Here is a 25,909-nt window from a genome sequence, read left to right on the forward strand (position 1 = left end):
TGAGTGAGTGACTATTACTCCTCAGAGTTCTTCCCGGCCAGGACGTCGATCCACATCTCCTCATCTTTCGGGCGCCGAATCCCGTTCCCGCCGGCAAGGAAGGATTCGCCTTCTTTTCCAAAGGCGATCAGATGCTCCTCGCTGCCCCAGTCGCCCATGGCCTGTGCGTCAGTAGTTAGCGGATCATTGATTCGTAGACGAACAGCAAGGTTTAAAAATAAAATTAAAAAAAAGGAGGGAGGGAAACGGGGGGGAGCGGGGGGATCAATTACCATAAGACCAACAGGGACATTCTCATCCGTATATCCCATTGGACAGGTGATGGCCGGGTTCCCCGTAAAGTTCGCCAGGTAGACGTATTCCATGGTCCTCAAGCTCATGTCGCCGTCGCTCACGCCGTAGCCACTGGTGATGTCGCTCGGTTTGCCGATTTTCCATCCCGCGCAGGGCGTCGTCGGCGTCAGGATCACCATCCCCGGATACTCATTCCACAGCCAGGCCAGATGACACATCAGAAGATTGCGCAGTTTTTGGGAGAATATCATGTCTTGGGCGGTCGCGTGGGATCCTGCCACATTGAGGAGCAATTGGTTGTGCCACGACAGTTTGGAGACCTTCTGCCGGCTAAGTTGGCTGCGGCTCTCGGACAAAATGGTCAAGGCATGCGCTTTCTGTCCTTCCGGAAGATAGGGGATCTTGATATCGACCACTTCGTAACCGTGAGACTTGACATATCCATCGACGGCGGCGTTGAACATGTCCAGAACCACTTTGTCCGAACGATTGACCCAGCTTCGATCAATCCCTATATACTTCTTTCCATTTGTTGGACTGGGTAGTTTCTTGATCAAACTGTTGGGAAAACCAGAGCTTCTCATTGCGCCGGGATCAGGTTGAGCCATTACACGATAGCCCAGGGCGAGGTCATCGATGCTGCAAGCCATGGGACCGTGAACCACGACGCTGTCCACCCAGTCCTTACCAACTCTGGCTGATACGCGGCCATGGGTGGTTTTCAACCCGTAGATACCGCAGAACGCCGAAGGTAATCGAATCGAACCGCCGCCATCAACCCCGAGTGCGATCGGGCAGATACCAGCGGCAACGACGAAACCAGAGCCACCAGAGCTGCCGCCAGTATAATAGCCATTATTGTGTGGATTCAACGGAGTCCCCCAAGTCTGATTGTTGTTGGTGGTGTCCAAGCCGACCTCATGCATGTTGGTCTTTCCGATGATCACAGCGCCTGCGTCCTGCCATTTCTGCACACACCATGATGTACGGTCTTCTTTGTCGGTGAAATCAAGCTTGCTGCCCAGGGTCTTTTTGTATCCCTTGAGATCCACCTCGTCTTTCACCGCCAGCGGCACGCCATCCAGGGCACTCAGCGGATTGCCAGCTCGATATCTGTCGGTTGACGCCTTCGCAGCAGCTCGCACCAAGTCGACCTTGGAGTCGATGAAGGCAACAGAGTATTGACCAGCGGGCTGGGTATCTCGTCGGATCAGGGGCAGTAGGGATTCAATCACGTCGGAGGGGGTGACTTTGCCAGACTTGTATAACTCATGGTAGTCGGCGCAAGTGTAGTAGTTTGTGTTCGAAGCTCGAGGCCGGGGCAGCGGTAGTTCTGTCAGGCTGGAAACGAAATCTTCAGAGGTAGCGGATCGAGGCACGACCGTTGGGTCGAGTCGAATCTCATATTCATCGAGATACTTAGTGTCCTTGATCTTGTCGAAGCCATTTAGTTTCCAGAGGAGGCTTTGCAGCCAGTCGGACGACGAAATGCTTCAAACGTCTTAGCCACATGGCGCATAAGAGACAAAAGTTTCATCCGTACATTTTGGATACAGCAGCTAAGGGGAACCCTCGAAGCACGGGATTCGAGCCTGCCTCGTTCTTGTAGGGGATGTCGGGCCCTTGACGAACTTGTGGACGATGGACGAATGCGTTCGCGTAAACTGCCTGATCTGGCATCTCGAGCAAAGTCCCCGGATTTCAATGTTCACGAACTTGCAGAAGCGTAGAGGTCGACTCGCAGCAGGATTACGAAGGGAGAAGATGGCAGAATGAAGGAGGAAAACATCGCTAGTACCTCTCTCGCGAAATAGAGTCAAATTCGGAAACATGTATTGGGCGTGCTGTGGTCGTCAAGTGAGCGAAGGGCTTTGATTGGCTGCAACTCAACCACCAGCGTCGTAGGCGATACGAGAAACGAGAGGGAACTGAACACAGACTGTCAGCAAGGTGCTGATTCAACATACTCTTTCACGGTGAGGTCTTCTTCGATATGCTTGATACTCCAGCGTCTCAGCGACCCGGTCATTGATACAACTCATTACTTCGCGATGGTCTGGATGGACATCACATCAGTGCCAGTAATGCACAAGCTGTTGCCGGCAACCATCATCAGCGACCACGAGAATTGCCTGTGATACAGGACTGATGCCTTGCAGAGAAGATGGAGAGTTGGCAAGCAGTGATGAATCACTTCGATGTTCCCGCCAAGGCCTACGGCTGGACTCTTGGTCACCCCCAACACGTACGATCGATATAGGGAAATTCAATCTGCCACACCCGCCCAGTGACGAGCCCACACACGGGGGAGGCAGAAAAAACAGGTAGACCCACTCCCACACAATCATTTCTATATATTTTGGAAAGCCGGAAATGTTGTCAACATAGCCCAATTCGAAAGAAGTGCAACAGCGGGAGTATAATCTGAGACCTCACAAGAATGCTACCACTTCAAGTTCGGGATATGGAACCTCACAATGTTCTATCGGGTTTGGCGGGAGGGGCCTTCCCCCCTAGTTGAAGAATGAATATGTGCCCGCTGTTGCCTAAGGGTAGCACGAGGTCTCAGCACATATCATTCTTCAACATTTCCTGCTGCAGTTGGGCCGTCAACTCTAGGTCTCACGGTGTAGGTACCAAACAGTAACGCGATTCTAGTAGAATACTAGAAACGGGGGGGAAGGTAAGATAGACGCCAAACCTGGGATTGAACTTTTTGCCATTTGGGACATCTGCACAGTGTTCGAATCCCGCTACATGTATTTTCTTTTTGAACTTTGTAGGTAATGAACAAGGCCACACACACACACACACACACACACACACAGATCGAAAACTTCACTCTAGTTTCTCTTTGAGTAACTTCTCACTCAATTTCCACAAGCGTTCACCAAGCTCCTCGTCTGTAGCCTTACTACTTGGATCAGTCACTTTCTTATCCGGCACGATATATTGTCCACTGATGCCTTTTTCCTCAATGTCCTGACTTGTCGCTGCGTACAGCGCCGACCGACAGCCTTGGGCGACTGGGTCGCTCATAAACGGCCTGACGAGTTTGTGGCCAATAACACCGAGCTTCCCATAAGCCTCTTCAGCTTGAAGCGGCTGATCGGTCGCAATAGCTCCTGGGTGCACTGCGTTGACATAAATTTTGTGACCCGGTTCGAAGCCCAACTGTCCGCTGTCGATCCGGCGCTGGAGCGCTCGTGCAGTCAAAATCTGAGCAAGCTTGGTCCGGTTGTAGAGCTTGGTCGGCCCAATATCCTGATTGATCTCGGCTTCGTTTTCGAACTGCACATTGTTTTCCGCGCCACGATGCAACTCTGACGATTGAAAAACTACACGAGATCCGGGAGTGTTTTGAAGCCGAGGAAGAAGCTTCAGCAGCAGGAGGAATTGCGAAAGGTGGTTGACCTGAAAATGTGAATCGAGCTTGTCTTTGGTCTCGTTGTATACTCCCACACCTAGACCGGCGTTGAGGATGAGCTGTCAGACGCCGAGTTAGCGGCTACGGCTTCGAATGTTTTGGTTTAATGTCCGGCGACGTACACCATGGAGCTGTTCCTGGGAACTTGCCAACTCATTGGCGACCTTCTCTGTAAACTTGAGATCCTCGAGATCGCACTTCACCCAATGAGCCTTGCTCGCATCTCCATACTCTTTGAGCTCTTCGAGCGCGGAGTGAGCATGCTCTTCCTTGTTGGACAGGATGGTGATGCTTCCGGCATGGTGCTGGAGCAGGTGGGCAACAATGCCAAATCCAATGCCAGCGCTGCCCCCGGTGACGATGTAATTCTGACCAAAGGTGTTAAAAAGAGAGGGTGGTACTATGCAGCGTGTGATGGGCCATATACCTTGCCAGACAAATCAGGGACATCCGTGTCCGGGTTGAACGTGTTGGTGCCCAGGAGAGACGACATTGTGCGGCTTTGGGGTTTGCTGGCAAGAAATAAAATGTCGAACCTCGATTTCCGAGCAAGTCTCCAAGATACCCTCATCCAAGACTGTGGCTGTAGCGGAAACTGGAACGACACCCGTCGACACGCCGTGATGTTCGATCGTTCGCCATTACATATACCTCGTCGAAGGCTTGGTTGGGTGGGAAAGTCATGATGACAGTATTAAGTCATCACTTTGGGAAATGGATCAGAGCGGCGATTTCGAAGGCGGCTTCGTACCACGGCGACTTCGCGACTTCGCTTAATCTTCGGCAGAATCTAACACCACCAAAATTGTACGGAGTACAGTGAATTGCAAAACCGGCTTCCTCTAGAAACTCGCTTTTACAGTATATTCTCTTCGGTGGAAGTGGAGATAACTAATGGGGCTTGTTTTTCCATAAATAGTTAAGCGTGCTGACAGCGGAAGCCATTAAGAAGTATAGGAACTAATAAAGAGGCTTTTTTCTTGTTATACTCCGTAAATTACCGTAATTCGTCTTGACAGACTAGGGTATCTTAACTCTAGTCGAGGTGCCCAGGAGGTGCCCCCCTCGCCCCTCAACTCACCAAACACCACCCCGCAGTGCCATAAAGGCGCAGCTTCAGTCACAGCTTAATGTACTGTACGTCGCTCGATCGTTTCAACAGATACAATATCTGTTACCGCACGCAAGACGCAACAAGATGTGCGCAATTGAGACCAAGACGTATCGCAATTGCAGAGCCACTCCTCAACATCGGGAACGCGGCCAGCATCTCCGCTGCGCTGATGTCGAAGCACGTTCAAACCGCAAGTTATACGTGCGTCCAACCGGGAAGCTCAGAGACTTGCCATTGTCCCTTGATGTTCAAGACACCAATCTACCGTGAGACTGCCCTATCTACCGGAGATACCCGGCCAATTCCCCGGATTGACGTCAGTTAGTGCCTCATGGAAGGTCCCGGCATCGAGAGCGAGCATATTCGCATGCATTCTTACTGAGTTGGCTAAAATGACTGGTATCGATTAGAGACGTTTTCTTGCAGAATAAGCCAACATACAACATGTTATTCTTTTTAACCTTGAAAGCTTCATAGCTCATCTCACTAAGTTCGACTGTCGGGTCTGTGTTGCAATGCACATCTAGGATGATGTACATTCTGGAGGATTCGTTTGGAGCCATCAGATGGGAATAAAAATCATTAGTAGGTTTGGGCCCGAACTCTGTGAAGAAGGTCTCGATGATGGCTGCTTCTTCAAGCTCGTAATCCACGTTAAAACGGAGAACGAGTCGTTTTGGAATTTCGTGCGACATTGCTATTGAGTGAGGCAGGGAGGGACGCTCGGTGGAATTTCCTTATCGTGCGCCAGGCCGCTCCTACAGCAAACCTGGTTCGTCGTTGGTGTTCGGTTGAGGCTGTTGATACTCAGCTATTCTCTTGTCATGTTACCACAGTCTCGCTCGCTAACGAGGCTATCCCCCCGGACCACCTTCTGGCCGAGCCCAGCCATGCACACTTCAAGTAAAAAATGGCTGATCGAGAAATTGCGGAGGCCATACGGTTGATAACTGCTAGGTCACAGGATGAGATCAGAAAGACATTGCTCGAAGCTTTCGCATCACCTTCCCCAGATATTTCCTCAGACGACATCACCAGCCTCGTTTTGGGGTTGAACTCTCCGGAAGCTCAGGTATAGCGCTTGTTGTGGGGATCAACATCGTCGGCGAGGCCACAGCTTGGGGTGGCGGGACAGCTGGCAGCGCAATTGGCTTCATTACGCGCGGCTGGCACCGACTGAAGTCAGGTCGTTCTGGGCACTCTCTGCACGACTTCAACATGATTTCGAGGAATGGGTGGATTTGGGCTTCGAAAAGCTTTGTCCCATTCCGGCATTGGGGTTCGAAGGGGTTGCTGCTCATGACAAAGACTATCAATACTTGTAGTTGCTCAACAGTTACGGAGACAAGCCACAGACTATCTCAATGGATCTATTTCCTGACGTTGCAAGCTCCAGTGTCCAGTGCCCGTGCCCAGTGCCCATTGTCCAGTGCCAGTGTTAATGTAATTTTTTATGTTTCTATTATGATTTCAGCATCAACTAATATCGCTGTTCGTCCTCCTAGTGGAGAGCTTGACGGTGAAGCCGGGCGGCTATTGGACAACGATCACGGACGTCAGCCAACTAGATCTGTTAGCCAATCCGCCGTTGGAAATCGCCGTCCTGAGACATCCCCCACTCTTTAGACCGATAAACCTGTTCACCAAGCAGCAGGTAATACGCATTGCTCTCGGCAGATACGTGGACATTTAGCTTGTATCAGTCGCCCTCAAGCGGCGTTGACGTCCCGAGCAAGACACGTGAAGTTCGAGCCTGGATGATCAGCTTCCTCAGGACACACCCTTGAACACCGCAGCATGTTGACTTCGCTGACGACGTGCGACCATTTTGATTCGTCTCTGACACAGACCTTCGGCGAGACATACTTCTTTGATCTAAATGAGAGTCAGTTCGTATTGGCAAAGATGCCAGGGCGGTGGACTGTGCATCTCGAGCAAGCCAAACGGTGGAGTATGCTCCATAGGCTAGCTTTGTGATGATTCGGTATTGCTGTTTGAACACGTCGCCAATATTGACTGGGTATTAGCGCTTCCGACCAAAGAGTGCAAGCGTTCGTTCTTCGACCAGCTGGGAAATCTTACAGTATGTCATGCTGTGCTTTGGCAGACAAGCCCCACGCCATCGAGAACATGTAGAGCGCCGTACACCTGCGCCCGCTCCAGGCGTTATGCAATGAAGATGGTCAAGGTGACGACGCCCGCGTCGATGCAGAATGATCTCCCAGCCATTCTTGGCTTCGGGCTACTTGCTTGGGACCCGTCGGCTCGCCTAGCCTTCAACATCATGCCAGTTCGTTCGAGCTTGCATCATGTAGTGAAACCATGATTGACAGTTGGCCGTCTATGAGTGGACCAGAGATTTACGCCCAGTATTCGAGCCATGCTGCATGCAACCGTTGATATCCGAATCATGCTACTGATCCATTGAAGCCGTAGGTGACTACCGCTACGGCTCTCCTTTAAACACACCAAGTCTTGATCTAGCCAGCAATACAAGCCCCCAGAGTCGTTCCAGAACGAAAAAATGTGCAAGTACATCGACACGGTTATTGTCTTTTCTCGTTGTACCGCGCACCACAGAGTGACTGACCGAAACTATTCCATCTGTACCAATCCAAATCCTAAAGGACTGGAACGTCAATGCCAAGATGCGACTCCCGATCCATGTGTGATCCTGGCTTCCACAAAACGGAACAAGGAATGCCCGGTGTGCAACGGCGAACGACCAGAAATGGTTTCGGTAAGCTTGTCTCAATGCGTCGTCCAACAAGGAACATGAGCCTAATGTCCCACAGAAGTACAACTAAAACCAACTGTTTCGCATGGTGGCTACAACTTCACCTGGCTCGAACCATGCTGCTAGAATGAAGACAGTGATGATGCTGGCGAAAGTGGCCAGCATGGTTCGATTGTTAGCATCGGTGGATTCGTATGGCCTCATTCGTTCGGGCTGAAGGGATTCCAGGGCTGCAACGACCTCGTTCGCAGAATGATAAGTGCCATGCCAGCAATTTTGGATGACTTTGGCAACCGGAAGGGTTTGGACGTCTGGAAAGCATTGGCATTTGTAATTCTGCTCGACCTTCTCGTCGGGTTCGTCTTGGTAAGGCCGCGTTGTCGTCCAGATTTCATAGATGGTTGAACCAAGGGCGAACAGTTCGTTTTGAATGGATGGGTTCTCATGAGTGTCGTCCCAACGTTGAGATCGACATTCGTACCCAACTTCAGCTGGCTTTCCGTCAATTGAGGAGCCCCCAAAGTCGCACAACTTGATCTCGTCGTCTTTGAGAAGGATGTTGTGACAGCCGATGTCTCCTTGCATGATGTTCTTCTGGTGGAGATATGCCACACCCTCTGCGACTTGAATAGACCACTTGAGAGCTTGATTGCGCGACGGAGTCTTCCTCTGCTTGTGAAGCTCTAGTAGATGTTTTCGGAGCGGCTCACCGAACCTCTCCAAAACAATTCCTCGTTGGACCGAGGAGATGAAGCGGCATATTCGGGGATGGGATCCCAGGTGTCGATACACGGATCTCTCGATCTGGAGGTCCTGAAGGCTTTCGTTGGAGGCGTAGTCATTGTCGCACTTGGGAGCGATCTTTACGACAGTTTGCTCATCAAGAGGATATACCATGCCCGAGATTCCGACTCCAAGCCACTTGAGTCCGGAGGTGGAGAGAACTGGCAAGGACGGGTCGTCTTGCATGATACGGCAATCTCAAACGCCCGCATTCACAGAGTTTCAGGAGGACAATAGTAAATGTAGATGGACACGATCTTGTGAAAGCTTTCTTTTAAGGGATGGTTTGTCTCCATCACCCCCTTCGCGTCAGTTACCTAGAGCGGCGAGGAATTCGGTTTGACAAAGCGACCCTCCGGGGCATTTGATTGGTTCGCTGGCGTTGCCAATCAGTGCTTGCGCTTGGCAAAGTTGTGATGCCGTGTTCGGTGATGGGTCTGAATTGTTTCGACTGTATTGTCCAGAAGATCACCGTGTCTCACGCCTTGAGAAGGAAGGTAGTAGACACTCTCGATTATTCACATGACCTACCGTTCTTTGGTCGGTCACGGCCGTACTTAGGTGACCTCTACGGAGGTAGTTCTTTGACGTTGCCATTAGGATAGAACTTGAGTTCGAGCAACCACCGCGACCGACGCCATGACAGACACGGAGCAACTCAAGGGTGCTCTCCAAAGGATTTGATAAACTAAGCTTTCGGTCTCGTACGCTTCGAAATGTGGTGTAGTCATATCTGGATCATCTGGGAGGACGTGCTCCACCATCAGAATTTCCGGCAAAGGCACCGGACTATGAGTCTCTCCACCTCATAACCACTAAAAAGGACTACATAAACAGACTTAAGTGACGAAGGTTCAGATAAAGTATTTAGCTAGGGCCCGCCCTCGCCACCAGGAACCGTCCGTAGTCAACTTCGTTATCAGTCCTACCCCTCCTTTCGGGATAGCATTATCTAATGCAGTTTCTGTCTGCTGTTCAACGAAAGCCGTACAGCTAGAATAGTTCGAGATGATATCTTCGGTCAGGATAAACAGATGCCAGCGGATGGTCTCGGGTGTAATCTTCTCGATCACTCTTCTTTGGCGAAGCAGGTGCCCCGACGACGGCCACAGCAGCCAGCAGACACGGAGAGGCCTCCATTGCACAAAAGGACGTCTGGTGGGTGGTCACCCAATGAGGGTAACTTGCTCGTCGACCCAATACTACATCCAGAGTAGTACAGGTCCTAACACAACGATATAGTCCGTCCGAGTGCCAAACCATAAGCGCTACGACGTTCTTGGATAATGTCTACACCCCCTTAGCGCACGGGTCCGCCCGGAGAGCTACTCTGTACTGTTGTGTAATCCCTCATCGTTCGCGAGGTAAAACATGAGATTGGCCCTCCTGGCCTAGTTCTTACCCTAGGACCTAGTGCTAGTACTGTATATACCCTAGCGCAGGGGGTGAAAAAACGAGACTATACGACGGTCTTCGAACCTACTTTCAAGCCTCGTGGGACGATCATAGATTCTGCTCCAATCACAGTGCACTCTCCAGACCTGGTATATGTAGTAGCTGTCGGTGCCTTGTTCACGACAAGCATCGCACCACTGGACTGGCCCGTTGTGGCCCACGAGCAGACCACTACGATCCTCACTCCGATCCTTCGGTCTATGAAACATCTAATCCCAAAAACGAAAAGATAGCAACCTATCACATCTGCGTACCTACACAGGTAAACACTCACGGTAGCCTCCGCCAGGTGCACTGGTCTGTACGCCTTCAGACCAGGAGTAATCCCAGAGACGATAGACAAGTTGGGAAGTATTACGGACCTATAGCGCAGACGTCAACCCATATAATTTCCTGTAGAGCGCTGGTACATACAGCCACAGATGATCAAGTCGTGTCCTAGTCTCGCGCTGTCAGAATCCTCTGAGACCTCTCAAAATCCTGGACAGCCAACGAGTCCCGGTGTTGCTACAGGGTTCTAAGATCGAAGCGGGCTCACAAGGAATCAACAACTATAAGAAGCCGTACATCCTACCACCTGCTTGAGAGTGGAATTGGAATCATCGACAATCATCAACGGGGCTTTTCTTCCTCGCTCCTCCTACTTGACCACCTCCAGTCCCAAAACTCTGTCGCATCTTGTCGCCCGATCTCACCATGAAATTGAAACTGGTACGTCAAGCACCATATCACAAACCACCAAAAGGACGATACTGATAGGGTTTCCAGGTCTATACATTGCCATTGGCCATCTTTGCGTCGTTGGTCACTGCTTTGCCAACCACTGATGTTGCCGCTACAAACGAAACGAGTCTCATCTCGCCCTACGTGAGTTCTTCTTTTACTTTACGCGCATTGCATTCTCTTATCTTTATTTTCCGGCACCTTGGCCTTTTCCGTGCCATCTTCCGTCTCGTATCCGCATAAGCTGACCATGTTCATGCTTTGATAGCGCTTTGAGCTTGAATGCGACAATGGCAATGGATACAGCGGGAGCTACATCTACAGCATGTGCTGGCAGCGGTGCACTTGTCTCTATCCTTCGGGATATGCAAGCTGTCCCGCGGGCCTGTGTGCGACCTACTGTGGCTGCTATGTTGATGATTGAGGAGATGTTCCCAGGTTCGAGCCTGGATATCTGCGAGCGACAGGCGAAGTCTCGTGACTGACAGGGTTGCCCAGTGTATGTAATGACTGTCCGCGAATTACCCCTTCGTATATTACTCGATGGTGTATAGTCAGACACGTCTCAGGACCCTGTAGAATCCATCCTGTTCCTCCATTGAGTCACAAGTTGACGAGGTGTCGTGTTACGCGCAGCCCAAAGGTAGGTCATCTTTGGGCGGGATCGCAGAGGAAGGTTTCCGGGAAAGGAGTAGCTGCATTAAATACTTCGACTGAGATCACAGTTCTGTACCTGTCAAGATGTCGTTTAAACTTGGTAACACATTATATACCTAGAAAATGAGGCGCTTCCCAAATGAACAAATGCCTGTATTTTACAACTGACCGCACTCTCTCTGATACAGGACCATGAACATAGAAGCTCAGTCACCGCGGGGCAATCTTCGTGCCCTCCTTGGAAGACGGAACTCTTCACGAAGGCCATGCTCGTCATCTACGATGACCGGCTGCTCCGACAGATTTGCATTGGACCGTAGAGGATCTGATGGACGTATACTTGGGTCTGGGTGCCCCCATAGCGCCGTCGGGATTCGGCCTCGGGGATACTCGGCTGGAGCCGAATGCGATGATGCTTTTTCAGAGGTGCTAGACTCAGAGTCTGGGCTAGCCGTTCTCGATGAGGGTGCTTGGTTGGGCGGCATATCAGGTCTAGGTATATGCCGTGCAGTCGTTGGGTCTTCCGGCACTCGTGGACGAACTGAAAGAGGTGGTGGAATCATAACCACAGGTGTTTGATCTGTGGCACCCGGAGACGCCTCATGAACCAGTACATGGCGTGAAGAAGGTCTCGATCGAGGATTCCTGGTGGTGCGAGGATGAGGACGTCGGGTGGCGGATCTGTCCGATGGACCAGAATCCATCGGCATCGTCGAGTTACTGGTGACAAAAGGGGCATCACCGTTGCGGCGTAGGACGGCTTCGAGCTCCGGGTGCGACACAAGCTGAAATCGAGCCAGCCTAGACACCGCCGCAACCATCTCTCGAGCAGTCTGCAGCACGTCTGCCTGCTGGGCTTGCATTCGTCTGCACTCTTTTTCGGTCTTTCTAAACCTCGACATCATGGCTTTGGTCTGACGCGCATACAAAGAGCTGTTAATGGTAATCAGCACCCAGCATTGATTCGGAAGTCGATGAAATCAGCAAGCTTACAGTTGTTGATGCAGGTCATCCGGGATTATTTTCCTCTCAGCACGTAGCTGGTCGAGCTCCTGAAGATGGTGGTTGAAATCTACAATCAACAGGAGCAGAATGGCGCTTCCCTTGATAGAATTGAGCATAATGTTGACAACGGCCCATTCCTCCTTGCGCGTGGTCCACTTCCAGCGAGTATACCATTTCTGGTATGTTGGGTAGGCCTTGTCGGTTCTCAGGGGATCGAGTCCTTTCAAAATACGATCCATCCGATTCAAGGCTTCTGTCCCTGAGTTAACGATACGTTGCGCCAAGTTGGACGCTTTGATTTTCCTGGTTAGACCTTCGTCGGCCAAGCGCTCGTCCGTGACGGCGCTGTGGAATAGGCAGAGAAGAGTGCCGAATGGTTCAATTTCGTCCTTGATAATCTTGACGTCGTCCCTCGCATACTTGAGACAGCGATAGCATCGGCGAAGCCTTCTGAAAAGGTGATCGAAGGCCTCTGCCACGGCAAGAATGGCAGAGATTGAACCAACAATATCCATAGATGGATCGAGCCCTGTCACGAATGTATTCCGAGATGTTGACAGGCGACCGAGGAGAAGGAAGAGAGAGGGAGAGGGGGTGAACCTCAGGAAGTAACATTTGGAAGTTGACCTTCCCCTGCGAGACTAAATTTTCTTTGCGAAGGCAGTTGTGTTGGTTATATCCACCAATCCAAAAGACGAGGGTCATCGTCTTAACCGGTGTGTCTGAAAGGATTCACCCGCATCCTCGGTGGTATCCTATTGGTGATGGGCACACTGACTACTGTGTCCCCGGCCATAACCATTGGGCGAATGGGTCCGACTCTAGTTGCGTGAATCTGAAAGCGAACAAGGAAGATCATGGAGGTGCATCGAAACGAAACTGTAAGACATCTCGAATCACGGACAGTCGTAGGCACGGGCTCTGGAGAATTTGCTGCTAATAAGACTGTCGTGACTGTTCTGGCATTCTATGCCGCCATCCCCCTTGCGGCGCTCGGAAAGCAGTCTGGTGTTGCCACACTTCGACCATCCCAGGATCAGGAGGCGCTTGCTGCACTCTTGTTCCCAATCTCAAGCCTCGCTATCTTAAGTGGGCGGTTCCTCACCAGAGCGCAAGAGGAAAAATGTAGCAGGCAGCCTAGCTCATATCACCTGGACTGTTATCTTTCGCATATCAAGGATCTATGGGTAGGCGATGTGGGTATTCTCGTATAAAGACAAGGGTCGTGGTGCTATCTTTCGCCGGAAAGCTGTGACTTAAATTCCGCCCACAGGACAAAAGGACAAAGTATCGAGACGTTCGATCAACCGTACCATCGCTGAGCCACATATTGGAGCCAAGTCTCGTCGGCACCGTGGATAGGATCTAGGATGGAATCGTGACTGGTACCCTTGATAATCTTTGGGTTGAAAGTGATTTTCGATGATGATACAGCGTTTGTCCAGCAGTCATCAAAGTGTCTTGATCCGCTGGGCCGAATCAGGATGTCCTTTTCGGAATGTAGCACATCTACGTGGAGGTTCTCCGAGTCGACGGTGCTCTGGTTCAGGCGCTTTTCTTGCTCGACGACGGCATCAGCAATAGTCCGGCAATGCAGCCAGTCCTTGCCCTGTACAGCGCCGGTGTCTCCTGTGGCGATTACGGGGTGCACATGCTTCCGTAAAAATAAAATGACATCGTCTGAAGAGCCTTCAATATCTTCGGCGAACATGTACTTAGGGATCAAGGCCTCCATTTCAGTCAGAACCGCTCTTTCAGAAGAACCCTCGTTGAGCTTCTGGTCATTGATCTCTCCAGACTTGGGTGCGACAACAGGGGCTAATTTGCTGGGAGATCTCCCACGTAAGCCCGAGCTGAATGCAAAGGTGCGATTGACAGCTCTGGCGCACGAAGAGAACTTGGCAACCACCTGCAGCGGCAGCATTGCCGTGATCTGCATCAAAAGCGCGCCTCCTTCTTCTGGGTGCACCCATGGAGAGAGCATGACGATATGAGGCCGCTTTGGATGCAGCAACCCACGGTGTGCCAGAAGAGTTGCGAACAAGTACGGCGCTCCTCCAGAATGGGATGCTAGAGTGACGTGTCTGATGCCCAAGTGACTCAGCAGAGCAGGAACAGCGGCAACCTGTGTTGCCACACGCTGGTCGAGAGGAACCCGGGTTGATCCACCGAGCCCCGGCCTATCCATGGAGATGATGCGGATCTTGAGACGCCGGGCAACGCTGGCTGAGCGACAGAGTATATAGCGCCCACCTAGGAGGCCACCGATGAAAAAGACGACGCATGGATCCGAGCCAGCATCTCCGTCGCCGCCGTCAGCCAACTTTTTGGTGCTATCTGGATGATAGCCAAGGTCTGAGTAGGTAATCCGTAGATCCTCCCTGGCATTGGGAACAGCGGAGGCAGGCAGAATAAAGGATTTGTGGAGGTGAATGTCGCACAGCGTTTGGATGGCGACAGTGCGAGCATCGTTGACCATTGTTTCTTGCACTCAGAATAGCAAGGACAATCGAAACGGCGGATAGTCGTGTCCTGTCGATAATCATGAAGAGGGTTGCCTGGAATGAAGTCTCAGAAGCTGAGGAACAACACTATCGCGCCAATCTAGTTAGTGTCTGGGGCGGTGGGCTAAAGGCGGTAATACTCCATAATTACATCGTATTACCTAAATCGCCGCTGAGCCCCTTCGCCCTCGATGACTCGTACTGCGTACCCGTGGTATCATATGTCCTCACCCGTGACATTTCCACCAGACTCTTGCCTTCTTGCCAGCTTTTCTGCCCACGTAGTCTGTACTGAAAATGGGAGACTCACGTGCCATCTGTTCGTGCAAGGAAATATCGTGTTCTCAGAGCATATGTGCCTGCTACTTTGTGAAGTCACGAAGAACAACACGTTGCGTCCGAGCACTGTTCCAAAGGGTCGCTTCTTCGCACAGGAAGTAGGATATTATGTATACAATGTCTTAAGAGGATATATGTGTCCAGGTCACAAACCACATGGCCCCTTTTCCTCCCCCTGACGAGGCTGAGGCGATTTTCCTTAGCGCCGATTTGGAGAAAGTTGAAGCCACCTCTCGCCTCGACTTGTGTGCGGAGTGAGAGACACACGAGCCGCTCCCACTCTACGACATCCTTTTTCTTTTTCTTTCCTTATTCACTCGTCGCTCGCTGCCCTTGAGTGTCTTCTTCTCAGTTCGAGGTCTGTGTCTGATCAGAATCGTTTCTGCTCCCCGAAGATCATTGATCATCTAATATAATCGAGCAGCGCAGCCCGAAGCGGCTTGCGCATCCACATAAGTCGCCATGTCCTCCGAATACAATTACGATGACCAGGGTCAATTTTTCCCATTCTTTATGCTGACCATGGCCGGCTTGATCACGGTACCTCTCACGTATAATGTCCTCAAACCATCCACAGATCTCGAGCAAACCGCAGCCCGAGTCAAATCAGATTTCAAACCCCACAATGTTGACCTGATCGAGGCGCAGCGAAGACGACGAAAGAGGCAGAATCGCAAGACAAAAAGAATCATAGCGGTGGTGGTGGGATATACCTTCATGGCTTACATGATATACTTGATCATTGTCACCCAGAGAACCGTACCAAAGATGTGGGATCCCTACGATATCTTGGGCGTGTCAAGGGTATGTCGCTTGACGCAGGTGCTACAATAGACGCTGACAATCAAACAGAGCGCGTCGGAGCGCGAAATTGACAAATTTTACAAGCGACTGTCGCTGAAATTCCACCCTGACAAGGCCAAACCCGATTCTTCCAAGAATGAGACCATGGACGATGTGAACAATCGCTGGGTGGAAATGACAAAGGCCTACAAGGCATTGACAGACGAAGAGATCAGAAACAACTACCTCCAGTACGGCAACCCCGATGGGAAGCAGTCGACGAGTATAGGTATTGCATTGCCGAAATGGATGGTCGAAGAGGGCAACCGCTGGTTTGTGGTCGCCTTCTACGGCATCCTTCTTGGAATCATCCTCCCTTACACCTTGGGGAAGTGGTGGTACGGAACACAAGCCCTCACAAAAGACAAAGTCCTGCATGCCAGCGCTGGAAATTTATTCCGAGAGTGGAAAGAAGACATCTCAGAAGGCGACGTGGTGGCAATCACCAGTGTGGGCGAAGAATTCAAGGAGACCCTAAAAGGCGCCAGAAGTGATACGGGAGCTGCAAAGGTGGAAAGCAAAGTCCTCAACAGCTATGCTCTGAATGAAGCAGACAAGGCGCGGTTGAAGTCCATCGACGACCCGGTGCGACGGAAAACACTGGCCCTGCTGTGGGCATACCTGGCTCGGATCGACCTGGAGGACCAAGAACTCGAGAAAGAGAAATTCGACGTCGCACCAACTGCTCTCTTGTTGAACAATTCCTTCGCTTCGATAACCCTTCCATTTGGCATGGTGAAGCCCCTCCTTGCCTCCTACCACGCTTCTCAAAATATCATCCAGGCTGTTCCACCATCTGCATCAGCACTCCTCCAACTCCCCAACTTCACGCCCGCCATTGCCGAAAAGATTACCAAGTCCTCGCAGTCGCCGATGACGTTCCAAAAGTTCATGTCACTCCCACCTACTACACGACGGCAATTGTGCTCTGATCTCTCAGATCAACAATACAACCAAGCCATGTCCGTCGCAGCTCAGATCCCCCATCTTGTCATCGCCAAGGCATTCTTCAAAGTCGTCGGCGAACGGGTGGTCACACCTGGCTCCTTGGTACAACTCGTGATCAAAGCCCGTGTCATTCCTCCGGGTACACCCGAAAAGGATATCCCACCGGTCAACCCACTGGATCTCGAAGACATCGACCCGGATGAGGGAGATTTGGATGCTCTGCACGGCCGAAAACCAGCGAAATCGAGGAGAAGGAAACTTCCAGATGGCTCTTACGTGGAAGACGATGCTAAAGAAGGAAGCGTGCAACCACCATTGGCACACGCACCCTACTTTGCTGCGGATCATGCACCTAGATGGCATGTCTTCCTCGCAGAAGCACGTACTGGCCGCATTTCGGTACCACCCTTTACATTTACCAGTTTCGATCGACCGATTTTCCACCCCGACACTGGGAAACCAACTTTTAATGTTGTTACTCTGAAATGCCCCTTCCAAGCGCCACCGCAGGTGCACGCCTTCCCGTTTATCATGCACTTGGTGTGTGATAGTTACATCGGTTTGGACGAGAAGGTCGAGGTCGTTTTGGACGTGAGAGATCCCAAAGAGGCCGAGGTGGTGGAGAGCGACGACGACATTAGCGAACCTGAGGAAGGTATGTATCATTCCGTTGAATTCCCATCGCAAAAGAGGCTGCAAACATCAACATGACAAAACAAGAACGGGCCATGCTAACGATCTTTCCGCGACAGATTCCCTGGTCAGTCACATCCAGGCCATGAAATCGGGCGGTATGACCGGCTCTCCGGTGATATCGAAAGAGAAAAAGAAGAAGGCCTTGCCCGCCGACTCGAAAGTGGTCCCTGTGGCCGAGACCCAAGCCGCTCCGGTTGCAGAAGCAAGCGACGAGGACGACGACAGCGACACCGACGGTGATGGAGAGAGCGACACATCCGAGACTGATACAGAGACCGAGGACGAGGATTCGTAAAAGGACGTACAACGGGAGGCGCAAAGCATCTGTGTTGAATTACGTTGTATTGCCATTGTATCGATCACCCTTGTTATGCCGTTTCCTCGGACTTTTTGAACGTGTCCGACTCCCCGGAGTGACCGACTTACTTGGTTGCCTGAGTTCTTCGCTTCAACTGTCCTTTCGGCCCTCTACCTCTTTTTTTTTATAAAAAAAATGGGAGGGTACTGGGAATTGGGAGGGCGTATGGCGCTTTGGTGTCTCCGGCTGGCCAGGGTTGATACGAATGGAAAATTCCATGGATATGACCAGAGAGAGGCGCACATGAACTACGATCGGGAGATTCCGTGTCCGTGTCTGTGTCCGTATCTGTTGGGTGTGTGCGTGCAGTCTTCAGTATGGAGCAGGCAGGGTGGGCTCCCTGTGTAGCTTGCTTGCTTGCTAGCTAGCCTGCTACGAAGCAAGCAAGCAAGCAAATAACGAACCCAGTTTCTCTCGAAAATGCCTCCCGAGAGATATGAAACTTGGGGAAAATCTATGTGTTTTTGTAGTATATTTCAATAATTGTTGGTTCCTTTGGGCTTCTACCTAGAAGGAAACAGTGCATGTCGTCCTCGTGCGCAATCTGCTGCAATATGGGTGTCTCCCCTTCATCGATGCATTTTTTGACATGAGTTTGACTCTGATTGTGTAGGAAGAAATATGCCATGTAGCTCACTGATGTCTATGGGACCATTTCCGTCCACCCGACCACCCTCAACCTCCATACTATCGCTTTGCTGGATACTGCCCAGCCCTCCTGGAACATGCTAATAATATTTCTCCACCCCCCTCTCCCCACACCAACCCAACTCTCTCCCCGGATATCTGTCTGTTCTTCTGTTTCAGGAAGTAAAGCCAGTCGATTTTACTTCTTCCCCGCCACGCTGTTGGCCATCTGGTTCATGCGCTCCTGGATCTTCTCCCGCCCGTCGTGCATGTACTGCAGGGTCTTCTTGTACTGGCGTTCCTGGGACTGGATGGACAGCTGGGTCACGGCGAGCGCCCCGACACCGAGGAGTGCGCCGACGCCGAGGATCGTGCGGGTCTGCATTGTTGCGACTTGTTTTGTTTTTTCTCGTTTTATAATCGAGGGTGACGTTGTTGGTGTGGCTAGGATTTTAAGGATGTTGGTTGTTCGGTAATTGAGGCGGACGCGTTGTGCGGTTGGACTTGATGGTCGGGTTGCAGACCAGGGAGGCTGGATGTTTGTTTGACTTGTGTCCTGTTGGCAACGTACGTGTCTGGCGTAGGAGTCAAGCGTTGATCTGCTGCACGAGTATCGTCGTGGGTGCACGGTTGAACCGAGTTAAAAGTGAGATAGATATTCTCGGGAGTGTGTCGCTCAAACTCCGGGGCAGAAGGAGCAGGATGCGAGTTGCCAGTGAGGTAATGTGTCAATCGCTGAACGGGCTTAGAGAGCTATGCAGAGTGGAGAGTTGAGTGACTACAGGTGTCGACCTCTGATAAGGCGCACGGGCAAACAAGAGTCTCGCAGTGTATGAGAAAGGAGGAGGGTTGAGGATGGACTAGAAGAGAGCGAAGTTTGGTGCGCCGGTTATTTATTATATGCAGGTGACTTGTCTCCCCCTTGCAAGTTGCAACCGACCTCACCTTCCCACTCGCCGGGCCACGCCATCACATGAAACGTTCCAAGGGTGTGTTGCAGTTACCGAGCACCGAAGGCTGGTACTGGCACTGGCACCGTGGTCCAGGGTAGTTTAGGCGTCAGGTGGGTGGTCAAGGGCTTCCCCGCACCTGCAGATTGTCCCCAAGGTGTGTCTTTATCCTCCACAAGTCGCTTGTCTCAGAAGGGTTTAAGGGCTCTCAACTAGCGCTGGCACGAGCCAATTCCCCTTGTTTGATTTGCGAGCGGACGTTCGGGCTTCGGCAATACTCGGGCATCTGGACGCAGGTACGTGGCAAGCTCCAGGTTGGAAGGCAAGAGCTCATAGAGCTATGCCGCACTGGTACACCAAAACAGCCTTCATAAAAATGCATTAGGGGGCTTGTGCTTGTGCGGTAAGTACGCTCTGCTCTAGAACATGCTCTCAACGCCTGCCAGCCTTGCACAGTTCTGACCACTGTCTCTCTATATCCTCGTTATCGTGGAGATCGTTTGTCGATGCGAATGGGCGAAGATGACTCCCTCCTCTCGTTCCTCCGACTTCGTCAAACGCGCGGACATGTCAAGGCACATCACTGCCCAACGGCTTTCACTAGGGCCCCTCAGCCCTCTGCATCAACAAACACATCGACTTCGCTAGTGTCTGTGTCTGCCCTCCTCAGTGGCTTTTGGCCCTCCGGTACCATGACTTCATGCATGTTCATCTTCGACATTTGGTTGTTCATGTGTGACATTTCGCTGTCATCGTCCATCAAATTCGCTGTCTTCTGCTGTGCGGTCTGTTGTGGTTGTGAATGTGGCTGCTTGGGGTGATCCTCCGGCGGCGCTGTGCTTGGTGGCCGAGAATCGAAATCAATCAGATTGTCCGAGGCGTGTAGATGGCTCTGATCAGGATGGCCGGTGGCTTGTTGAGTCGTATTTTCGCGGTGCTGGAGCGAGTGGCGCCTTGTGTCTTGTTCAGAGTCTTCCACAACTTGACCCGGAAGTATCGGAGCTATTGAAAGGATCTTTTCAATCAACTCATCCGGGCTGGCTTTAGGATCCCTAACAGAAATCATTAGTCAAGGACAGAGATAGAGCAGCACAGAACCTCACAAATGGGCGTTGATGATCCACTCCAAATCCTCCTCGCCTTCTTCAGGGGATCCAGGTCGTGCATCCACTCTTCGAAACAGCTTGGGCTTCCACTCAACACCCAATTCTTCTCTCCGTTTAGCCTCTTCTCTCTGCCGGTCTTCGATCTTTGCTTTCTCGGCCGTAGCGACTTCGTGATCCCTCGCGAGCACCGCCTGTATCGTCGACTTCCAAAGTTTTTGAGATTCTCGTTCTCCCTGTTCCTCGATCGGTCGAGTCAAAGGCGGGGCGTGTTTGGCATGCGTGGCGTCGAAGAGGATCTTTTTTTGGCCAGTCTTGGTGTCCTTGATGGTCATCTCGCCGGACCAGTATCCGGACAGTTCGTAGAGGACTTCACCCGTCCGCTCATTTCTGATAGAACCCCCAATGGCATTGTAGGTGCCTCCAACCCAGCCCTTGGTCTTGAATTCAATGTCTGCCGCCAGACCGTTTTCGGGACACCGCACGTAGGAATGGTCGCCCAATTCGTACTTCATCTTGCCGAAAAGAATCCCTCGAGCGTACATGTTGGGTTGCGTTAGGATGCTGCTACAGTTAGAAATACCTCTGGTGAAAGTTCGGGAATCCAAACTTACTATTTTTCGCCGCCCTTGGACTTTCCTCTGTTGGTGAATCTCAAGTACGATATGCCTTCCATCATGCTGGCGGCCGAATTCCCCAGAAACTTACTGCGGGGTTTCAAAGTACCATCAACCCGAATATGGTGGTGTGGCGCCATGAAGAAATACGAAGACTTTGGCGGGTGGTGCGAGGTCTGCTCCGCGATATAGTAGCCTCGCGTCTTGTCCGGATATTCCCACCAGCAAGTAAATGTTTCCCCAAGGATGGGGTTCAAGGGCTTCTTGACACCACTAAAAGATTATCAGCGTTCCTCACTTGATCCGAGATTGGAGGGATGTCGTACGCAGGTCTAATGTGCCAGCCACTGAGGTAGAACTTGACGACCGAGACAAATCGTTCGATCGGGTCGTCAATGGAGGGCATCGGGAGGAGTGTATCAGGATGTGCCATAAAACTATAAGTACCCATGAGCCTCAAACCATATTGATCTCTTTCAAGAGAACCTTACTTCGTTATTCTTTCCAGCATCGATCTTTCCTCGAGGATGAAGGTTGGGAGGGTGATCCTAGACAGGTCGGCGCCAGGGCGCAATTGCGAGATGATGTGTAACAGGACTATCATAGGTTTGTGGTCAGCACCACCTTCTCTTCAGCCATCGTAGGGTCGATCCTACTGTTTCCCTGCTCGGGTTCGATGACCATAGTGTCCTCATCGTTCGCTTCTCGTTGGTCCTCTGAGGAAGAGCGATTGCCTGAATTCTCAGGTCAGCCTAATTCCGAGACCGCGCATTGAGGGGCTCGACCATACTCTTGGACTCACTGCGGTTTCGCAGCGCTCCGCCTATCGAGTGCTTCATCTTGTCCATTGTCATTGTCCGTCCTTATGCACCAGCGAGGATTCTGTTCTGTGGAAAGGGGAGGGGCGATTGGGGAGAATAGGAATTGGCGGTTGTGATATGACGTCGTCGAGGGTCGGATATGGCGGGGGGTAGAATTAGGTCTCCTACTTGACAGATATGAACGAACCTCGCAGTCGCAACGTCGTGATCAATAGGAGGAGTAGGAGAGACAGGGTGAGGAGCTCAGCGACGACCGGGCAGGATTTTGGTGACACAGCTGGCAGATGAGTAAAGAATCTAAAAAAGACGCCTATTCCCGCTTCGAGGGGGAATTTGCAGTTTCTACCTAATAACCTGCATGCGAACCATGCTTCACTGGCCTGGCGCTGCGGGTTTCTGAGCACAAGTGGAGAAGCTTGAACAGAGCAAAATTGCTGCGTCATCAAATCCAAAGGAGAAGGAAGCCGGCCATAATTGTTTCCGAGTCCCTTGGGTGCTCATAAAATCCTTGAATTGGCATTTGTCTAAGTAATAATGCAATCTATTCCTTCTTTCCAAATATATGTTGTGCGCCCAGAATGCGTTCTTGACCACTCCCGCCGCTGCGTGCAGTGTGCTGAATGCCCTGGATCTAACAACCTTTCTCCGCTAACTCAACTCATCGCCCCCGTCCAGCTTTCGCATGTGGGCCGATCACCCTCTGTAACGGCTTCGATGAGTCCGTCTGGGGGTTGATAAAGCATAATATGGAAATGTTCTGGAAAGTCACACATCAGGACCAAGCACTTATTATCATCACCTCATCCCTGGCCGCATCTTCCTTCGCCCTTGGGTACGTCCCACTTACCTAACGCATGCACACTTTTTAAAATCTTCCAGTTCTTGAACCATACAATCTTCTCTCTCTCCATCCTCTTTCCAGTTTCTCCCTCGCAGAACGTCATCCTAATCAACTCGTCGACCTGCCTCATCGCCTCCGGGGTCACCTCCCCCGTCTCTTCAACTTCGTCGATCTGAAATTTCGTCCATACGACGAGATGCTCTATCCCCTTCTCGACAAAGTACGGCCAGTCGTTACATAGAATCTTGTAGTCTGAAGGGTTATAGAATGGCGGATCTCCGCTGGGAGTGATGGTGGGCCAATGGAGTCGGTGTTGTTGGATATATGAGAGAACAGAGCCGTAGGTTTTCTTGAGATGGTAGACATAGCCAAGGTAGGCCCGGAGCTGGCTTGAGCACCGATGGAAATGGTGAATGTTGTTTGTCCCTTGGGCGAGAAGAAGTGTCAGGTATCATTGTCGTAATTTGGACTTTGCCTTCTTTCCAGATTCACGAGTCGTCGTCTGCTGACCTTGGACATTCGCGATGTTTCTTCCCCAACATACTTTTCCACCCTCACGAACAGGTAGACTTACGAACTAGTTCCTCGACTTGTTGCCAAGTAATTCGTGCAAATTCCTCATCCTTGCGGCTCAAGATCCCAATGTCCTTCTCGCTCTGCCCAAGCAAATATGGCGGACACTCTTCTGTCCATTGCTCCTGCGGGATGCTGAGGTTCCACCAGAACCTTGAAAGGTCTTGCTCTTCGCGTGCGTCAGGCGTATTTTCCCGTGGCGTGGGATGGACCGAGTGTGGCATTTCCTACCACAGGCTGAATTTCGTCCTCCACCACCTGTCTTCTCAAGGAAATTTCTCAAGTACCATTTTGGTTATCAATAATGTAAATTGGAGGAGCTTGGACTCAGCGTTGAGGTCACAACGAGACTGCTACGGAAGGGCGTAACATCGACCACAGGACCCATACCTTTGCGTGATTGGCTGCATTCTCCCGCCGGAGATCTTTCCACCGTTACATATCGCTTCGTTCCGAGTTGCTGTGAGTCTCCTTGGTCATGGATATAGACCCTCACCGCATCACGGATACGAGTATTCATAGCTGCAGAACAGACATTTAGTCAATGAGAGGAGCCCATTTACCCGAAAACAGCTCGTTAGGGGTATCATCTGTTAGTAGCCAAAGGCAAAAGGACAACTGGGAAAAAAAGGGTCATGTTAGTGTTGCAGCTGATTTGATAGCAAAGACCTATTGTCCAAACGCTTCTGATGGTTCTTTGCAGAATCGTTCTCGTCTTTGGCTCATGTACCGTTAAGGGCTTGGCGAGGTTGGTGAAGAGGTTGTAGATTGCGATGACCAAGCAGTAAACCATTGTCTATTTGTGTTTGCGGGAAACGGGATGCTAATGCTCTTCGCATCATCAATATTGCCGGCTTGTAAGGTATTTTCGGGAGTCAAAATCCCCAAAAGGTACATCCCAATTTGGCCGTGAAACACACAAAGTGACCCATATCTTCCAATTTTGCAGGTTGGAGAGTCTGGGGCAAACGAACGAAGGACAGGATAAAGGCGACTTTGCCCAAAACAGTGACAGCCGGCATTGGTAGATATGATGACATAGCGTTGGTCATAGCATTATTCATTTGAATATGACATATCAGCTGAGTGCTTGAAAATATCGTGAAAACATTAGCTTGATATCCGCGGGATAAGCAGATGCCAGTATATGTTGAACAAATCGACTTCTTCGGTGCAAACTTGCGGTCTGAGAGGCTCAACGCGTGAAGGCATGAGAGGTGTCGAAACATATTGCTTCACCATCTGTCGTCCCGAATAGACACCACAAGATTGACCTCAGGAATCGAGTACCCGTCTGACTTCTTCACTGTCAACACTGACCACAGTCACAGAGCCTTGTGCCAGAGCACCCTTGACATCGAGCCATGCGTTGGGATCCACACATCGTTGAGCTTCCTCTATAACGTATGTGGTGAAGCCAGCCTTTGCTGATCCGAGAGCTGTGTCTTTGACGCAATAGTCACCAGCCAGCCCAACAACATAGACATGGGATATATGCTCAGCGGCGAGTTCTTTGGCAAGGTCGTGACTCACACCTCCAGCACCAAACGTCAGGTTGCCAAAGGAGTCGGAGAAGGCAGAGTACATTTCCACGCGGGAATCCTGGCCCTTTTGGACGGTGAAACGCACGTTGGAGAGGTCAAGTTCTGGAATAATCTCAGCGCCTGTTGAGCCCTGAACACAATGAACCGGCCATAATCTTTGCTGCATGGTCTCATCTGGTTTGTTGCCAACCAGATTGCGCACAGTGACGAAAGACTCGAACGGTTTGTTGTCTGGAGCAGGATGGTTTGCCGCAAACGAAACATGGTTAGTTGGATGCCAGTCTTGGGTAGCCACTTTCAAGACAAAATGTGGTGAATTCAGGAGCCCGTTAATCAGAGGCACAATTTCTCGGCCTTCTGAGACTGCGAGTGAGCCATCCTATACTTATTAGTATCAACGACGAGCATGGAGACATTCGTGCAGGCTTCTCGTACGGGAGGACAGAAATCCATTTGCATGTCAACCACGATAAGCGCAGGTCTAAAAGCCATGGTCGCTGGCGAGCACAGACAGATCGGCAGTGGAAGTTTGATTGCCTATCGAGCAATCTCAACTCTCTCAAGAAAAGAAACGTACCTCGAGGTGGCTCGGTAGGTAAGTATATAACACGACCGAATACATGAGGGCTAATGCACTAGAGAAGGTGATCTGGCAGAGCCGCTTAACCAGCTGGGTTAGCCAGAGGCCCCCCAAGTTCCAGTCTGGTAGGGGGTCCACCGCCGCCCAGTGGCCAGGCCAAGCCTTCGTTTGCGGGCGTCGGGGTCATCTCTTCTCTTGCTCTTGCGAACTTGCCATCACCACCTCACATTCCACCCTGTTAGATCGACTTCACTTTCGTTTGCAGCTCTTGGAATCTACGTGCATACGATTCGGCGACTCATTGCATGTATTATGAATGTCTAGTGAGAGGTGAATTCCTACCGACACTCCGACCTGTCACGGCCTTGGG

At 51.2% G+C, this 25,909-nt stretch overlaps 9 protein-coding genes across 9 annotated transcripts; 2 read left to right on the plus strand and 7 right to left on the minus strand.

Annotated features, from left to right (window-relative positions):
* Positions 1-14: 14 nt before the first annotated feature.
* On the minus strand, positions 15-1,974 carry AYL99_00314 (hypothetical protein; the record flags this gene model as incomplete). The annotated part of the gene is made up of 3 exons (XM_018831830.1): positions 15-161; positions 273-1,785; positions 1,838-1,974. The coding sequence occupies 3 exons, from the start codon at positions 1,972-1,974 to the stop codon at positions 15-17; spliced, it is 1,797 nt and encodes a 598-aa protein (XP_018697709.1).
* A 1,158-nt stretch (positions 1,975-3,132) lies between these two features.
* AYL99_00315 (hypothetical protein) lies at positions 3,133-4,214 on the minus strand (the record flags this gene model as incomplete). Its single annotated transcript, XM_018831831.1, has 3 exons — positions 3,133-3,780; positions 3,844-4,089; positions 4,149-4,214. The coding sequence occupies 3 exons, from the start codon at positions 4,212-4,214 to the stop codon at positions 3,133-3,135; spliced, it is 960 nt and encodes a 319-aa protein (XP_018697710.1).
* Positions 4,215-7,638: 3,424 nt separating this feature from the next.
* On the minus strand, positions 7,639-8,541 carry AYL99_00316 (hypothetical protein; the record flags this gene model as incomplete). The annotated part of the gene is made up of 1 exon (XM_018831832.1): positions 7,639-8,541. The coding sequence occupies one exon, from the start codon at positions 8,539-8,541 to the stop codon at positions 7,639-7,641; it is 903 nt and encodes a 300-aa protein (XP_018697711.1).
* Positions 8,542-10,506: 1,965 nt separating this feature from the next.
* AYL99_00317 (hypothetical protein) lies at positions 10,507-10,957 on the plus strand (the record flags this gene model as incomplete). The annotated part of the gene is made up of 3 exons (XM_018831833.1): positions 10,507-10,521; positions 10,579-10,677; positions 10,802-10,957. The coding sequence occupies 3 exons, from the start codon at positions 10,507-10,509 to the stop codon at positions 10,955-10,957; spliced, it is 270 nt and encodes an 89-aa protein (XP_018697712.1).
* A 792-nt stretch (positions 10,958-11,749) lies between these two features.
* Positions 11,750-12,710, minus strand: AYL99_00318 (hypothetical protein; the record flags this gene model as incomplete). Its single annotated transcript, XM_018831834.1, has 3 exons — positions 11,750-11,871; positions 11,933-12,123; positions 12,184-12,710. The coding sequence occupies 3 exons, from the start codon at positions 12,708-12,710 to the stop codon at positions 11,750-11,752; spliced, it is 840 nt and encodes a 279-aa protein (XP_018697713.1).
* Positions 12,711-13,498: 788 nt separating this feature from the next.
* Positions 13,499-14,674, minus strand: AYL99_00319 (hypothetical protein; the record flags this gene model as incomplete). Its single annotated transcript, XM_018831835.1, has 1 exon — positions 13,499-14,674. One exon carries the CDS (start codon positions 14,672-14,674, stop codon positions 13,499-13,501), a length of 1,176 nt encoding a protein of 391 aa, XP_018697714.1.
* Positions 14,675-15,500: 826 nt separating this feature from the next.
* AYL99_00320 (hypothetical protein) lies at positions 15,501-17,820 on the plus strand (the record flags this gene model as incomplete). The annotated part of the gene is made up of 3 exons (XM_018831836.1): positions 15,501-15,842; positions 15,891-17,484; positions 17,582-17,820. The coding sequence occupies 3 exons, from the start codon at positions 15,501-15,503 to the stop codon at positions 17,818-17,820; spliced, it is 2,175 nt and encodes a 724-aa protein (XP_018697715.1).
* Positions 17,821-18,709: 889 nt separating this feature from the next.
* On the minus strand, positions 18,710-23,639 carry AYL99_00321 (hypothetical protein; the record flags this gene model as incomplete). The annotated part of the gene is made up of 9 exons (XM_018831837.1): positions 18,710-18,889; positions 20,152-20,512; positions 20,564-21,127; positions 21,178-21,453; positions 21,507-21,617; positions 21,672-21,777; positions 21,837-21,914; positions 22,849-23,268; positions 23,417-23,639. The coding sequence occupies 9 exons, from the start codon at positions 23,637-23,639 to the stop codon at positions 18,710-18,712; spliced, it is 2,319 nt and encodes a 772-aa protein (XP_018697716.1).
* Positions 23,640-24,690: 1,051 nt separating this feature from the next.
* AYL99_00322 (hypothetical protein) lies at positions 24,691-25,451 on the minus strand (the record flags this gene model as incomplete). The annotated part of the gene is made up of 2 exons (XM_018831838.1): positions 24,691-25,338; positions 25,395-25,451. 2 exons carry the CDS (start codon positions 25,449-25,451, stop codon positions 24,691-24,693), a joined length of 705 nt encoding a protein of 234 aa, XP_018697717.1.
* Positions 25,452-25,909: the final 458 nt, after the last annotated feature.

Source organism: Fonsecaea erecta (assembly GCF_001651985.1).
Source record: "Fonsecaea erecta strain CBS 125763 chromosome Unknown Scaff1, whole genome shotgun sequence".
Lineage (NCBI taxonomy): Eukaryota > Fungi > Ascomycota > Eurotiomycetes > Chaetothyriales > Herpotrichiellaceae > Fonsecaea > Fonsecaea erecta.